General features: G+C 36.7%; 1 protein-coding gene across 1 annotated transcript; it reads right to left on the reverse strand.

The window, feature by feature from the left end:
* Nucleotides 1–924: 924 nt before the first annotated feature.
* Nucleotides 925–16,088, reverse strand: LOC113680501 (uncharacterized). The gene is made up of 27 exons (XM_089180050.1): nt 15,896–16,088; nt 15,177–15,243; nt 14,875–14,957; nt 14,224–14,346; nt 13,252–13,368; nt 12,668–12,745; nt 11,871–11,950; nt 11,611–11,716; nt 10,777–10,860; nt 9,980–10,066; nt 9,610–9,735; nt 9,034–9,096; nt 8,603–8,756; nt 8,114–8,168; nt 7,933–7,982; nt 7,759–7,831; nt 7,239–7,320; nt 7,018–7,083; nt 6,222–6,400; nt 5,634–5,748; nt 5,297–5,386; nt 4,961–5,059; nt 3,944–4,043; nt 3,439–3,545; nt 3,222–3,286; nt 2,505–2,563; nt 925–2,043 (listed from the first exon to the last, which is right to left on the reverse strand). Exons 1-27 carry the CDS (start codon nt 16,019–16,021, stop codon nt 1,925–1,927), a joined length of 2,553 nt encoding a protein of 850 aa, XP_089036176.1. The 5' UTR covers nt 16,022–16,088; the 3' UTR covers nt 925–1,924.

Below are 16,088 nucleotides of genomic sequence, written 5' to 3' on the forward strand. Positions count from 1 at the left end.
AGATTCCTCTTGAGAAAACTATACAACTATCACAAATCAATATCAGGAAATAACCTTTAAGATCAAAAAAATGAATTAAAACTAAGAAAATAAATGAGGTTAACCCTTTAACTCCCATAAGTGACCAAGAAAGAATTTCTCCTTACAATATCAAAACAATATCAAGCAGACAAGTGATGAGAATAAAGAAAAATATCAGTCAGGGGATTATCAGATGATCCAATACTAAATCCTCCTAACTAACATCACAAGAACTGTATAGGAGATAGTAAGGAGAATTACTAATGAGATCTTGGGAGTTAATGGGTTAATTCAGGTGCCAAGAACCCCATATTTTTTATTTTTGACTCCAGAGTTATGTCTCACATTTGTGCAGCAGCATCATCAGTCAAGTGCAACAAAGAAGATCTCTAAAAAATGTATTTGTGATATTTTAGCAAGCACTAATGCATCAATCAATTCAAAGCTTGAAAATCCTTATCTGGACAACCCCTGTTGCATTTGAACTTTTGAAGATTTGTTTGTTGAAATCCCAACCCCCTGCACCAAAATTGTGGTCAAAAGCTCTACTAGGGTGCTGAATTGGTTGATCAAACTTTTTGATAAATGCAAGATCAGCGATGGTAACTTCCTACTCATTAACCAGCAAATGTTTGATCAATCAAACCTTAATTAAAACCTTGACCCCGTAAACCTTTTCCTTCTGAGCCATTTGCTTGCAAAAGTGAATTTTTTCCTTTAAAAAACCTTCCTCTGAAAAAACATATTTGCTGGAAAAATTTAGAACCTTTTTTCAAATTCCCTACCCCACCCAGGAAAAGTTTAAATTCCCCAGCATCAAGTACAGATGACAATCAAATGCCCATGGGGGGGTGGGAAGTTGGGGCTTCAGATCAATCGGTGCATAAACCACAAAGTACTTAATCAGAACATTTACCTTCTTTATTGGGAATAACAGAAACACATAATAACTGCAACCTGTTAAGCCAACAATTGATTATATGTAACTCTTCAAGAGAATGTTCTACATCCACGAAATGAAATACAATTACAGTATTATCTTTACAAGGCTTCTAAAAGCCCTTTCAAGCTCCTTTTCTTAATCAGCAAGCTTGATTGATACCTGTTTCTTAACCTTACATTTACAACATCCAGTTTGGTTCAACATGTTTGATCACAGTCATGATTAAACTACCAAAATAGCAAGGAAACTAATTATCACACAGTCTTTCTATAAACAATGTTTCTGTGCTTAAGTGGCTCAACATTGAACATTTCAAGTGTGATATTTGGATAAATTTTACTAACAAGATTAAATCTTGACTGTTCTTGTTTAATGAACAGAGATTGTCCTCTATATAATTGTTATACATTTTGTTTCTGTTATTGCCTTCTCATGCTAAACAGGATGCAGAAATACCTTAAATTAAGTTTTCCCATTTTACCTCCAATTAAAACATATATGCTTATTGCTGAAGAAATCATCCCCTATTAGACTTTTTTTAAAAGACTAATAGCTTACACTGTGTCTTAAGAGATACAGTGTAAGCTCTCATATGCCAACACTCTCGTAATTGGACCTTAACCGGGACTAGTGAGTAGCCACTAGAGATGTGCACCACACATGGCCACTTTTACGCACCAGCCAAGGGAACCCATTTCTCACATAAAAGTCCTGCATACTTCACAAGCCAAAAGCTATATCATATAACTAACATATAAGAAAAGCTGTTCTTTTACAAGAGTCTCTTTAAGGGGAGTTCATACTGTAATCTCATCAGCCACAATTAATATAATTACATCCACATATTAATAACAATTCATTACACATTCCTAGCCACATCCAGTTTCTAAATTTAACCAGAATTTGGTTTGTCAAAGTAAGGTATCTGGAGAAACCCTTTCTGTCCATTACTCTAAGCACTTAAAAGATAAAAAATCGCTGAGCCATGGGGATGGTTTCCGCTGGATTGCATGTAATATGTTCTTTGATGGATGGATTATCAGGATCAACGATGTGAACTTTGTATGTCTGGGGATCCACTGCAAAGCAACCAAATCAAAAAAGAAAAGTCATGTACTGCAAATATACAGTCAAGTAACAATTATTGGATGTAAAGGTAAAGTCTGTACTCAAGCCAAGTAGCCCATATGATCAGAGTTTAATTATCCCTGCTCCTGGGTAAGAAACAACTATGTGAGATGCTAGTCCCATCACAAGGTTACCCCTTGGCATTACATTGAGCTTCCCTGACAATTCACTGGTACTCATTTATACTCCTGGTACCCATTTATACTCCTTTACTGTGAGAGTAAAGTGTTATGTCCCAAGAACACAACACATCGTCCCAGTCAGGTCTCGAAGCCAGAACCCCTTTACCTGGAGTCCAGTGCACCATTTATTTGGCCACTGGGTCTCCTAACAATTATTGGATGATGCTGTTCAAATACCATGATCTAACCCTGAGCAGAAGCCTGGTTTGCCATCTTCCTTTTGATCTCACCTGTAAGCTTGGGCAAGTAGTTGTTTAGCACCATGTCTTTCTTTTTCACTGTACGGCAGCTGTAGATTAACAAGGTACCACCAGTTAACTAAAGAATCAATGAATACCAAGACAGACAGATGGGTGTTATGCTACTGCAGTCAAGTTGCAGGCAGGATTACTTAGCTCTTTGACCTCAACACCAAGAGGTATATTCTCCATACAGTTCTCTATATGTTTCTAATGGTGCTGACAAGGAGAATTTGTTTAACAATCAAGAGCTTATTTAGTTGATCATTTCCTTATTGCTTATTTGTGACCTTAATGCCTGATTCAGGGGTGATTTTGTAAGGAGAAATTGGATGCTGGTCACTCTTACAGGACAAAGGGTTAAATTGAAAGGGTACACATTTTCACTGAGTGCGTTAATTTTTCAGGCAGTCAATCAATCATTTTGTCAGGTTTTTAACAAAAAGTATAACAGGGTAATTTTGTATCATCAACTATGGCCAATATAAAAAGTTTCAAATCTGACGTTTCAAGCATTAGCCCTTTGTCATTCACTCTGACAAAGGGCTAATGCAGTTGATTATACTTAACTACCCCACCTGCCAGGTGGCCTGGCTGTTTGTCTGTCTGATCCATCTGTCTGTCTAACTATTCCATCTATCTTAGATTATATTCGATCATCAAACTTTTACCACAATTTTTGGAAACACCATTGTTTAACACACGCACCCCTTAACTGCAATGGTCTTCTTACTGATACCATATGTCTGACAGACATTATGCTTGGTACATTCCTGCACATGTTTATGAAAAGAAAGACATAGAATTAGTCCTCATAAAAGAGGCAGACTCAATCCTGATTTGAGTCAAAAAAATTGTATGACACCAACACCAAACTACTTCAAAATCTTCCCAAGACCTCTACAGCTAACAAATTTTTACTGACCTGGCTTACAAACACTACAGAGTTAGCTCCAATAGCAGCCCCAAAAGCACCAAACATTGGGCGTGGCCTCACTGGTTGGGGGGTTGGTATGGAGGCATTGGGATTTCCTGAAGATGAAAAACAAAGCTTAAATACCAGTAAATTAGAAAACACAAAACTTCACCTTCATAAAAAGACAATTTTTTGCAGTAATATTTACAAATATTACAAATGGGTATGAATCTTTTCAGATTGATATTGACAGAAGTGCATTATTGAGAACTGACATGTTGATCTTCTCTGCCTCAAATTGGTCAAACTGCTTACCTCAATTGCAAAATGAATTTTTTTATGCATACCAGAAGCAGACCAATGCTGTGAGTTGCCCTTTCTTGAATTGTTTACAGTCAATGTGTTTGTTTGGTTTTGAAGTCAATACTAGATCACAAAAAAATATTTCCTTCTATTTTTTTCTATGAGAAACAGAACATCATTGTAATTCAACAATAGGCATTGCCTTTCTTACCCATCTGAGACCATGCAATTTGTCCTCCCTTCACCACAATCTCTGGCTTAGAACCAAATAGTGCTGGATTCCACAACACCAGATCTGCCAGCTTTCCAACCTGAAAATTATATCTCATGTTATAAGTACCCTTGACACCAGTTTAACCCTTAACCCATTCACACCTGAACATCAGAATGCATATTCTCCACACTGTTCCCCATACATTTCCTGTGGTGTCAACAAGGAGAATTTGTTTCACAATCATTAGTGATTGTTTTCTTTATTCTTATGATCTTAATAGTTTTTTCCCAGGGAGAATATTCCAGGGAGAAAACAGAAGCTGTTTGCTCATAGGAGTTTATGGGTTAACACATAACAACAGCATGCATACTCTCCAAACTGCATCTCTATACAATTGCTATTTAACAAATAGATTCCAAGTTGCCGTGCTTTTGTTCAGTAATAGATCACAGATGACACCAAATTGTGGTAAGAACAAAAAAGTGGCACACAAGGTGCAGCCGAGTGTGTCACTGATGTTCTTACCACATTTTGACATCCTCTGTGATCTATTACTGAACAGACACACAGCAACTTGGAATCTATTTGTTTTATATAATAAAGAATTCAAAAAAGTTTTAATGATGACGTCATCTATACGTCTGTCCTCCGATAGATCATAAGTGAGAACCAATCAGAATGCGTGCATAACTGAGCTTATTACAGAACATGATATTGATGAGGAGAATTTGATTGATGATCAGGATCTTTCTTTACTCTTATGACCCTTATATTAGATTGAAGGATGATACTGTAAGGAGAAATTAGAAGCCAGTCACTCTTGGTGAATAAAGGGTTATAATGACTCTTGATGAAACATCTTCTCCCTCTGTTTTACAGAGTGAAACAAGACAGTTAAGAGGGAGAATCTAGCAGTGCATCACCAGTCGCACAAGGCTTTTCTCCATGAACCCCTTCAATTGTCTGGCTCTTTTACCATACTTTAACTTGTTAAATAATAAGTTGTTTTTTTACCTCTATTGATCCAATGACATGTGACATTCCATGCGCCAATGCTGGGTTTATGGTGTACTTGGCTATGTAACGGCGTACACGAATATTGTCATTGTCACCCTGGTGATGACACACATGAATGCAATTATAGCTACTTTGTAAATATATTCTACAAAAATTGCAATGTATTATACTAGCAATCACTACCAAATAAACAAGTTACATATCTTGTAACTAGATTATACATCACTGTACTTAATGAGTAATAAAAACTGAGGATATGATTTCCAAAAAGAATGGACCCGTGAATTCACCAAGAAATTCCTATCTCACACAGAAATGTTTCAAAATTGTTACCGTTTCATCAGAAAGCTTTCCTCTCAGTTTTTTCATTTTATCAGCTGTTTGCCATGTGCGACAGATCACCTCTCCAACACGGCCCATGGCCTGCAATGAGGACAGTACAATTTCCAAGTTTAAACTTGAATCTGGTGTGATAGACTCTTACACCTCAAAATATAGTTGGTATGTGCTAGAAAAAAGAAGCAAGTTTCTTATATCTCTTACAGTTAGTAAATGCGTTATGATATGATTTATGGCCTTAAATCTGAGCAGGAAAAACCTGATCCATAACTTACAGTACTCTATAGGGACCTCAAACTGGGTTAGTAAGAGGTATGTATGCCGACTTTACCTGTGAATCTGAAGAGATGATGCTTATGGCTCCCATGTCATGCAGTATATCCTCAGCTGCAATTGTTTCTGCTCTGATACGAGACTCAGCAAATGCCACATCCTCCTTCAGATTTCTGGAAAAAAAAATTTCTTCACTCTCTTTTTAAAAACAATTAATATTTAAATACTTTCTGAAAGGAAGCTATTGCTGAATAAAGATATTTGTGAAAAAAAATTGAAAGTGAAATATATTTTCAAATATTTTCAATAAATTGGTGATTACAATTTGTTCAACAAGATGCTAAAAAAAATGTACCCTTTTTTTTTTACCTCTTCAACCTTTCCCATTCACTAAAAGGGATTATCAGTTGATCCAATGCCAAATTCTCTAAACTAACATGATGAGAATTGTATAATAGACAGCAAGGAGAATTGCTACTGAGATCACAAGAGTGAAATGATTAAACTGGCCAGGACTACTTGTAAAAAGCTTGTGTTGGAAGGGAAACATTATTGAGTTCACTGTTCCCTTGCTTATGAATCAGTGTAACTTGTTATCATTCAAATGTCAAAATATGATATATTTCACATATATTTGTGACCATACTTGTCAAGGTGGTGGCAAACCATCAGCATGTCCAAGTGTTCATCAATGGTGTTTCTAGTGAATGGCCTGGTTGGATTGGTTGATGATGGAATTACATTCGCTTCAGAGCACACCTTAATTATATCAGGGGCATGGCCACCGCCTGCACCCTCAGAGTGATAGGTGTGGATAGTTCTGCCCTGTAGTGACCAAAGACAACAGATTTGTTAGACAAATGTGATGGACAGGAAAGCCGATTAGTTGCAAACAGCAGATCACAGATAGGGTTCAAGTCCCTTTTCAGCATAGAAGTTAAATGTGTTTTGGTGTTCAGCAAGATGCATCACTCCTTGTATGATTCTCTCCATAACAGAGTATGATTGATTTTGGTAAAGGAAAGGGCTATCAACCCATTAAGAGGAAAAGGACCTAGTCTAATGCTCAAAAGTCACTCCATGCTGTGACCTTTGCAGCTTCAGTGCATCAAGTTTTCATTCAACTGAGTGAGGCATAAGAAAGGCTGAAATATTTCACTTTGGGACTGGTGATTATTGACTGTTTATTTCCTGGGAGGAGGGGGGAGGAGGGTCAGAAGATTTTGGTTGTGCCACAAAATTCATCTGATCCCTCATTCCCCCAAGGCTCTGCCAGTTGTATTCCAATGATACCCCTGATTGGCAGTCAATTTTCTATTAAATAGTCCCCCCTTAAACTTCATAAGCAAAAACTCATCCCCTCTCTGTTCCATTTGAAAACTATGTACATGCAGCCCCTTATACTGATGGTCCATGTGCAACAATATCAAATATACATTCACCTTAAAAGCTTCCACTGACTGCTCGACACAAGCTGACTCATTCAGTGTGTCAGTATGGATGGTAATCTACAAAAAATAACAATAATCATAACTGACAGAATGTTCACCACAATCATGAACATTACTAAGTGAAATTTGAAGCATCATTATAGTATTTGATAATGATTTATCATTAATAATTATAATTAATGAATTATTAATAAATAATCGCTCATATTCACCTGCACATCATGTTTCTCAGCTGCAGTCAGTGCACAGTCAATTGCAGCAGGGGTTGTTCCCCAGTCTTCATGGAGCTTTAACCTGTTTGGAAACAAAGAAAATTAGATGAATACTGACTCTATAGCTGCAAGTGATCCAAAAAAGCCAGATTTTAATAAAATGTAAAATTCTGGCAGGAAAAAGACAACAGCTCTATCTTTCCCTTTTTTTTTCCAGATTCAAAGTCTAATGTTTTGTTTTCCCTTTAAATTTATTTTCCTTTATGTCACCTACATGCAAAAGGAAAAATGCACTCTTAAAGCTTATAGAAAGCTATTATTCTTTTACAGAATTTCCCTATATCTTATTAAACCTTCACACCCTAACATCAGTATGCATATTCTCCATACTGTTCTCTGTACATTTCCTAGGATACTTATAAGGAGAAATTGTTGAGAAATCAAGAGTTTGTTTGGTTGGTGATTAAGGAGAAATAAGATGCCTGCGGTCTCCCTTAGGGGCTAAAGGAATATTTCTTACCCTATTGCACCAGCTTTAATTTGTTCTTCTAACTCTGCTGCAACTCCACTAGACTTTGAAGTGTTTCCCTTGCCTAAAAGCAGAAATGATTTTGAATTAGATTCAATAGAATGGTCAGTAACAAGTTACGGAAAATCAAGGAAAGAAGAATCAAAGAAACTAAACTTGGCTCACCTGTGAAGCCAAAGTTAAGAGGAAAACCATCTGTGCTTTGAATCATTGCCCTGAAACATCAAATTATTTTTGGACAATCACATATTTATGTATATTTGTGTATTTATACTTCTTAATTTAAGATTGTGGTGTAATTTGTAATCACATCTTCATCACCATGGAATGTAATTACGTAACTCACTTGATGTGGTTTGGTCCAGGAGTACAAGTGGTTGCACAAGTACCAGTTGCAGGCCCTGTTAAAAACAAAAATTTGTCAGACAATCATTTAGTTTATGGTTTGAGTGAAAATAGTTGTTTCCATCAGTGATCACTAAATAACTTGTTCGGTCTCTACTTGGTAGTGTTCCTTCTATATTATTTGATGACTAAGTGGTGTGATTACTGAAAAATTAATATCCAGCTGCCAGTTTAATTTCTTATTGACATGAATTTACACTCCTTCTGGTTAATGTTATGTTCCTTGCATATTTGAGTCTCTCCACATGATATAACATATTCCAACAATTTCCCTTCCTAGACCACAATCCATTTTGCCAAAAATATTAGATGATGACCATGAGACGCAGTGATAAATAAAGGTCCAAAAAGTTCAGGGAAGAAGAAACTCTTTCTTCAACAAGCCTAACTACCATTAATTTAATTTGTAAATTATCAGAAAACTCCATACCAGTGCCTCCTCCAACCATGGTGGTAAGTCCAGATGCAATCGCTTCTTCGGCAAGTTGTGGGCAAGTGAAGTGAATGTGCGCATCAATCCCACCTGCTGTCAAGATGAGTCCTTCGCCAGCTATGACTTCTGTGCCAACACCACAAACCATCCCCTAACATGAAATAACTAAATGATGAACTTAAATTTACAGAAACATTTAAGCAAAGCTTTTATTAATAGGAATCTTAAACATCCATTCCCTATCCAAAAATTAAGCATCTTAAAATATGATAGTTTAATACTGAACCACTGGCATGGCTGCCATACGGTTAAATTAAATAATATATTATTGAGATGTACTTAAGGAAGATGCTTACAAGTGCATCACAAATCACCTTTCAAAAAATATGTTGTCATAAATTATGATGAAAAATGTATAATTTACCAACCTCTGTGACACCTGCCATCACATCTGGGTTACCACCTTTTCCAATGGCAGAAATCATACCATTCTAAACGAATAGGAACAAAACAATAGAATCAATAACAACAATGAATAAATACCTCAAGCTATAATCACAGGTCTGCAATACACAACTGCACCACACAAAATCAGAGACTAACTTAACTGAAAGAATCTATGTTGCATTTACATTTTCTGAGAATTATAAGCTTTCAATGATTTTCCCAGGATGGAATAGGGTGGACAGGCTACCCACTGGAAATTGACTCAGAGGACCCTACTCTAGGTAGGGATTTTAATGTTTATGCACTGCCTCAGGGTCAGGAACATGACCTGGCTGCCATTACAGAAGGCCATGTGAAATGGCATCTTTGGTCTCTTGGGGTGTAATTGTGACAGTCATATAATATATACCCAAGTATGGGAAAATTGACTTTCTAACTCCTGAAAATGTCAAATAGCATCGGGGTCACCCCCTATCCTCTTTCCACCCTGGGGCAAACCTTTGTAAGGTGCATTGTGGTACTTTGTTGTATATAGTAACACAAGTGCTGGGACACACCTTTATTCCCACGTCAGCTTTTATAACACCAGCAACTGCATCCACAATCAGGGCATTAGTGATGACAGTGTCCAGAGCTGTGTCATTGGTGACATTTGCTGCCTGGCCCATGCCTTCCCTCAAAACCTGTAGGGAGGATAAGACATCAAACTAAATTGACAAGAATTTTTGACAAGAATGAGTGTAAAGTTCTGAGAGAGGTATGATGTTCTCACAACATACAAGGTTCATATGACAAGAAGTAGAAGATCTTACTAATCCTCAACCAAAATGGTTGTTCATAAAACTTTCTGATATTGCAAGAAGGGGTTTCACACACAAATCGATTAAAAAAAAAGAAATGATTTTTGATTACAAAATAAGAGCTGACCTTTCCACCTCCAAATTTAAGTTCATCTCCATACACTGTGTAATCTTTTTCCACCTCAACAATGAGACAACTGTCACCAAGACAGACCTGATCAAGAGGAACAATAAAATTCACTTTGGCAAACATGCAACCTTAACATCTATAAAATCATTTAACGATCCTAACCCTGTCCTGACTGGCTAGCCACATTTTCCTCTTCAATGAAACATGCACTATTTAATGACTGGTTAATGAAAACTCTGTTTCTCCTCTGATAGCAGCTCTTCAGACTTGTAATTAATAATCATTATGGTAATAGGACTGAGTGGAGTCCACTACTGACAGTCTATACCATAAGAGTGATCAAAAAATCAGACAATCATGAAGAGGAAGTCAGATTAATTTTGTTAATCAGGAGTATGATTACAGACAGAATTGGACAACAAGAAGTCCTGTTACCAATTAATCAAAACTATGACAAAATTTGAAAAAGAAACTAGACTAAAACAATTAACTCTGCAAAATGCAAGACAACAGCTAGTGCACACACATATCATGTTCTGTCCACTCACACAGGTATGATGAGTTAACTATCACTCGAACTGTCCTATTACACCATCCAATTACAAGCATGACCCCTACACTGTCCTATTAGCACTCAGTTGGCAACTAGTATCTGGGAGGCCTGGGTTTGAATCTTATCAAAGCCTACAATTGTTTTCAAATTTATTTTCTGCAGTGACTTTGATTGCAGCTCACTTGCAAGCATCATTTCTTTATTTGTAAAATGTTTTGTTAGCAGTTCAAATCAGACAAACCTTGTCTCCAACAGTTGGGCCATAAATGTCAATGTACAGTGGTCTTGGAATAGTCACTTTACTGACACCAGCATCAAGTTTATCCTATTGTCACATGAAAACAGTTCAAGATAATGTGATATCATTAAATAATTAATCATATATGTATTATAATTATTAAGCAAGATTACTGCCTCCTTAACTTTAAAGTTAAACAGCCTGTGGCCAGCAAGTGACAAGCAACTTTTTTTAATCTCTGGGTTTAATCCATGAATGAAAAAATAAAAAGTTAAATTGCATGGGGGCACTATAACAAATCCTGCAATCTAACTAATGGGTTCTTAGTGTTTTGCAGATATTCCTATCTCCTGAGGTCATGGCACAGTAATCAAATGAATGCTTTTGCAAGTTTTTGTTTGGCTTTGGTTCATAAGCCTCTGGCAGCATGTTTTTGACCCTTCACACCCTAAAATCAGTGTGCATATTCTCCATACTGTTCTCTATACACGTCCTAAGGTGCTGACAAAGAGAATTTGTTTAACAATCAATAGTTTCTTTAATTGGTGATCATTTCTTCCATTCTCATGACCTCAACACTTGATTCAGTGGTGATATTGTAAGGAGAAATTAGATACCAGTCACTATTATGGATCAAAGAGTTACAAGACCTCAGTCAGAGATTTTAACTGACTGGAATTTCCCAACAATGACCTCTAAGGTTTATTTCATGTCTTGGTCACTTGATCTTTCCCTTCAAACTCAGCGAGTTTTCTAAAGATTGATTGTTCCCAATGATTGTGTACCTCATCAGCTACAAGTAGTATGAAATATTTAAATATTACTAAATATACAAACCTGCGGCTTGTGAGCAAAACCTTTTGAAGCAACCTTCTTCATGACAGTGTCCAAGTTTTCAGGCAAAGCTGGTCCATCAGTCAGTCCATTTCCTCCACGAACCACTCTAGCAAGGGGAATATTTTTATGATCAGTAGCAAACTTAACAATTATTTGAAAAGGTTGGGTAAAAGGGAGAAAAATCATGTAATTTACAAGTAGAAAAGGCTAGTTTTCATCATCTTCTATGTAAGCATAACTACAGAGAACCCTCAACTGACCTGTTTCCAGCAATGTCAACCAGTTCAACTGTTTTGGTGTCTCCAGGTTCAAATCTAATGGCAGTACCAGCAGCAATGTTCTGTATCATTAAAAAAAGATCACAAATCAACAAGTTCTTGAATGCAAGTAGACCTATGATGCATTTAAATGTGAACTGGCAATTAGGGTTGGTAACATCAATTCATAGATGGATTTGAGGATGTTTAACAACACTCTTACAGTACTTAATTGAACCTTCAGATAAAATAACTAGTTATTTGTTTAAAATAAATGAGAAATTAAACAAAAATTAATATTACCATGAAAATTTAATTTGGTACTTCACCACCAACTGAGCTTAGGACACTAAAATTAATAAAAAAAAGTCTAACAAAGAGAGTGAAAAGAATTTAATTTTGAAAATAAATTCCAAATACTGCAAGGCAAATCAGTTGACATTTAACAAAGGCTCAGCTGGAGAGCTGAGTTTAGGATTACTAAGGAACAAATCTAATTGAATACCCAAGATAAAGACAAGGATTTGGACCTGGAATGTTCAGCTTTCAAATCCAGTTCCTAACCACTTCCACACCTAGTGTCCATCTCTAACATATATTCAATTTGTGTTTAATTCTCCCTTGCAGTTGTGGCACATTCTCTTCTAAATGAGTTGGGAGAATTCGATATTATATCAAGATAACAACCTCAATCTGATCTTCTCAACACCTCATTTCTGGATAATGCTGTTATATTTTTAGGGAGAAGTTACATATTCATCACCTCTAAGCATAAAAGGTTAAGTACAGGTCAATCTTACCAGTCTCATACCATAGGCAGCTGCCCTATCAAATTCTAGTTGCTTGTTGGCCTCAAGGAAATGATAATGACTTCCAACCTAGGGGTTGAAATGTGACAAAATACCAGGTTGACACAACATGCAGATTCAAAAAATTCATGCTATGAAAAAAATACTTAAAATAAGCAAAAACTATTTCATAACAAGTACATTTTAAACACTTCATATTGAGAAGAAAAATGCAATTCTGTATTTGCCAATATTTTTTTGAGTCAAACAAGTTGTCAAAAAAACACTCAGGTCCAATAAGAAAGGGGGGGGGGAGTCTGAACCTTCTAGGCCCTCCCCCCTGGATCTAACACAGACATAATTATATGACCACTAGTTTGCTATTTGTGTTTGGTTGGAGTTTCATGACAGAATTCACTTGAGCTCAGCCAGTTTAAAAAACACTACTGATTCATGCATCAACTGTGTCTCATATAAAGATATAAAGTACTTGCTACACCTCAAGCAAATCATTATACAATGACACAAGAACTAATTGTAAGTTTTTCATTATTTACCTCTAAATGGACAAGTGTGCAAAATATTGCCAGACATACCTGAATAGGCCGGTCACACAAGCTTGTGACCTTCAGTTTGATTGTCCTTCTCTGAGCATTGAGTAAAATGTCTCCTTTAACTGAGGGAATCATGGCACCAGGTGAATTTCTACCACCCTTGAAAAATAACAACAAGTGGAAATCACATCAGACCGCTAGATTTATCTTGAGGCTTAGATCCCTCTTTGGGTTTTTTTTTTAATAAAACAAGTCCTATTGCAATGCAAGTACATTAACTAACACTTTAAATCCTAAGAGTGATTAGCATCTAATTTCTCCTTAGAGTAACACTGCTGAATTGTTCATTAAGACCATGAGAAAAAAAGAAAATGATCACCAACTTATTAATAGGTTTTGATTGTTAAACAAATTCTCCTTGTCAGTAACAAAGGAAATGCATAGAGAAGAGTATGGAGAATATGGATACTGATGTTAGAGTGTAAAGAGCTGACCCTTTAACTCTCTAGGATCTGATTGTTAATTCTCCCCTCTGCCTGCTACACGTTTCCTTGTGAATTAGTTACAAGAATGTGGTGTTAGATCAAGATGACAACTTCTACCTGATAAGTCTGAGTGGTCTCATTACCGTTTTGCTCGATAATGTATGAATTTTATAGGGAGAAGTTATGTGTTAATCACTTCTGAGAGTTAAAGGATTAAAGGACACTGGAAAACTACTAGTGAGAGAAACCTGATGAAACACAGCTAAGTAACCAACCATAAACAAGCATCCATCCTAGAGAGAGTAGCAGTACTCATAGGTGCTTCATGCCATAAAGATGCAGACAGCCTAAAGTAGTTTGGGCCATTTGGCTGAAGTTTTAACTATCAATAACTTTATGCACATATTTCTAACACTAAGTTAAGAGGATACTTGATAACTGAGCCTTTCAAGAGTTAATTCATAAAATCAGTCGGCAAGTATGCAGTTATTATAAAAAGTTAGTCTTTGAATTTCAAGACATCACTCACCATAGACACAACATTAGCACTTGCAGATGAAAATATCTCCACTGAAGGCACTGGTAGGAAGCTTCCATAGAGAGCAAGATTCAAGTCTCCATTTTCTTGGCATATTGGACTGTGAACTGTGACCTGAGGGTAAAGCATTCGAGGATCAATGTCAGCATCTGAGCAACAGAGTACCTACCCCTCCCCTAACCCAGCATTACACCTAACTTGTTCTCAGTTGACTGTTGTTTGGTTGGGGGAGGGGTGGGTGTTTAGTTGCTTAGATATTGACACTGATCTGAATTTGAATGTTTAGGGGGATGTAATAAGATATGATAGCAGACAGAATTGTAAAATGGTATACTTTTCTTATACAATGTGTGTAATGAAACAATGGTCTATTCTTAAGGCCAACAATGATTTCAGAAGAACATCTAACATAAAAAGACAAAATTTATTTTAATCTATAGTCAGCCACTATTAATATTTTAACCCCTTTACGCCCAAGATCTAACTGTTAATTCTCCCCTCTAGCTGCTACACATTTCCACATAAATTGGTTATAAAAATTTGGTATAAGATCAAGGTAACATTACTTCTACCTGATCAGTTTGAATATCCTCATCACCAGTTTACTGGATGATGCGGAGAAGTTACATATTAATCGCTCACCAATTTAGTGCCATCAGGAAATGTCCCTTCCACTTGAACTTCTTCAACAAGTTCCCCTACCCCTGGTAATACTTGATTCACACCTAAAAAGGAAAAAACCTTAACCCCTTACACTCTAGCATCAGTATGTTTATTCTCTCTACTGTTCGCTATGCCCTTCCTAATGTGCTGACAAGATTCTGCCTGAAGTTTCCACCTGTTCATAAGTGGCACAAGACCGACAACAGCAGACAGTTGCTGGCATTTAGACCAGTTTGTAATCTTTAGGATAGATGTTAATACACCAATAGGGGAAAACTGACCTAAAAATTGCTTCCCAATGTTCATCAACTCTGCAACAGTCTTTCCATCACGGATGAATTCATTGAGCTGTAATTTAAAATTTGAACAAAAACATAAACAGAGCTGAACAATGTTCACCCCTGCTAAGGACCACCCCCTTGGCTAATTTCCATATCTCAGCTCATTTGGCAAGGCTTGGAAGTTCTAAGCATTATTCAGAACTTATGGGATTTTTTGGAAATTTGGGTACTTTTGAATGAAATTTACAATGCATTTCAATAGGGAACAGTGGCAAGATTTCAAAACAGCCCCACATTTTAGTATGCATCTATGCAGTTCTTGCAAAAACTATAAAAATATCTCTCTCCAGAAAAGTTAAAAAGTATACTGGTGTGGATGGAAGACTTTGGTGGTGCTTTTAGAGTAAAGATGTCCTTTTCACACTCTTTGGAAGCAAAGTGTTCGCGTGGTAAGCGGGCTCACTGTGTTTGCGTAAGGAACAATCGAATGTTAGCACCTTTAGTTACAGTTAATTGGAAGGACACACATTATAAGCTCATGTAACAACAGCTAAACTTTTAGCACGTGTTCCTGTATCATACCAGTATTTCATCTAACACGACGCTTTGTTTGGGGGTTCTCACCAAAAGCCCGTACATGTTGCATTGCATGGGAACAAAGCCACTCAAGCATCACAAATTAATTTACACATGCTTGTAACCACATGGTTTTTCACTACCTGAGAAGCGATCAGAGCCACAGTTTCCGGTAAATTAAGCTTTAAACCACGTGCAAGTCGTTTCTGAGCCAAAAACCCAGTTTGGTGTATCAGAAGACCCTCTAATTCTTTCGGGCTTAACTTCATCTTGTATTCTAAAAACAATTCCAACACGGCCAACAGGACAAGTAACAAGAAATTCCCAGTATACTTT

This window comes from Pocillopora damicornis, chromosome 8 (assembly GCF_964200805.1).
Source record: "Pocillopora damicornis chromosome 8, jaPocDami1.2, whole genome shotgun sequence".
Taxonomy (NCBI): domain Eukaryota; kingdom Metazoa; phylum Cnidaria; class Anthozoa; order Scleractinia; family Pocilloporidae; genus Pocillopora; species Pocillopora damicornis.

Excerpts from the sequence above, each read along its gene's own strand:
- LOC113680501 (XM_089180050.1), bottom strand. The coding sequence starts at position 16,021 with ATGAAGTTAAGCCCGAAAGAATTAGAGGGTCTTCTGATACACCAAACT. Across the intron at positions 8,757-9,033 it reads TGATGGCAGGTGTCACAGAG|GGGATGGTTTGTGGTGTTGG; the intron begins GTTGGTAAATTA and ends ATTTCATGTTAG. Across the intron at positions 5,060-5,296 it reads GAAAGCTTTCTGATGAAACG|GGTGACAATGACAATATTCG; the intron begins GTAACAATTTTG and ends TGTCATCACCAG.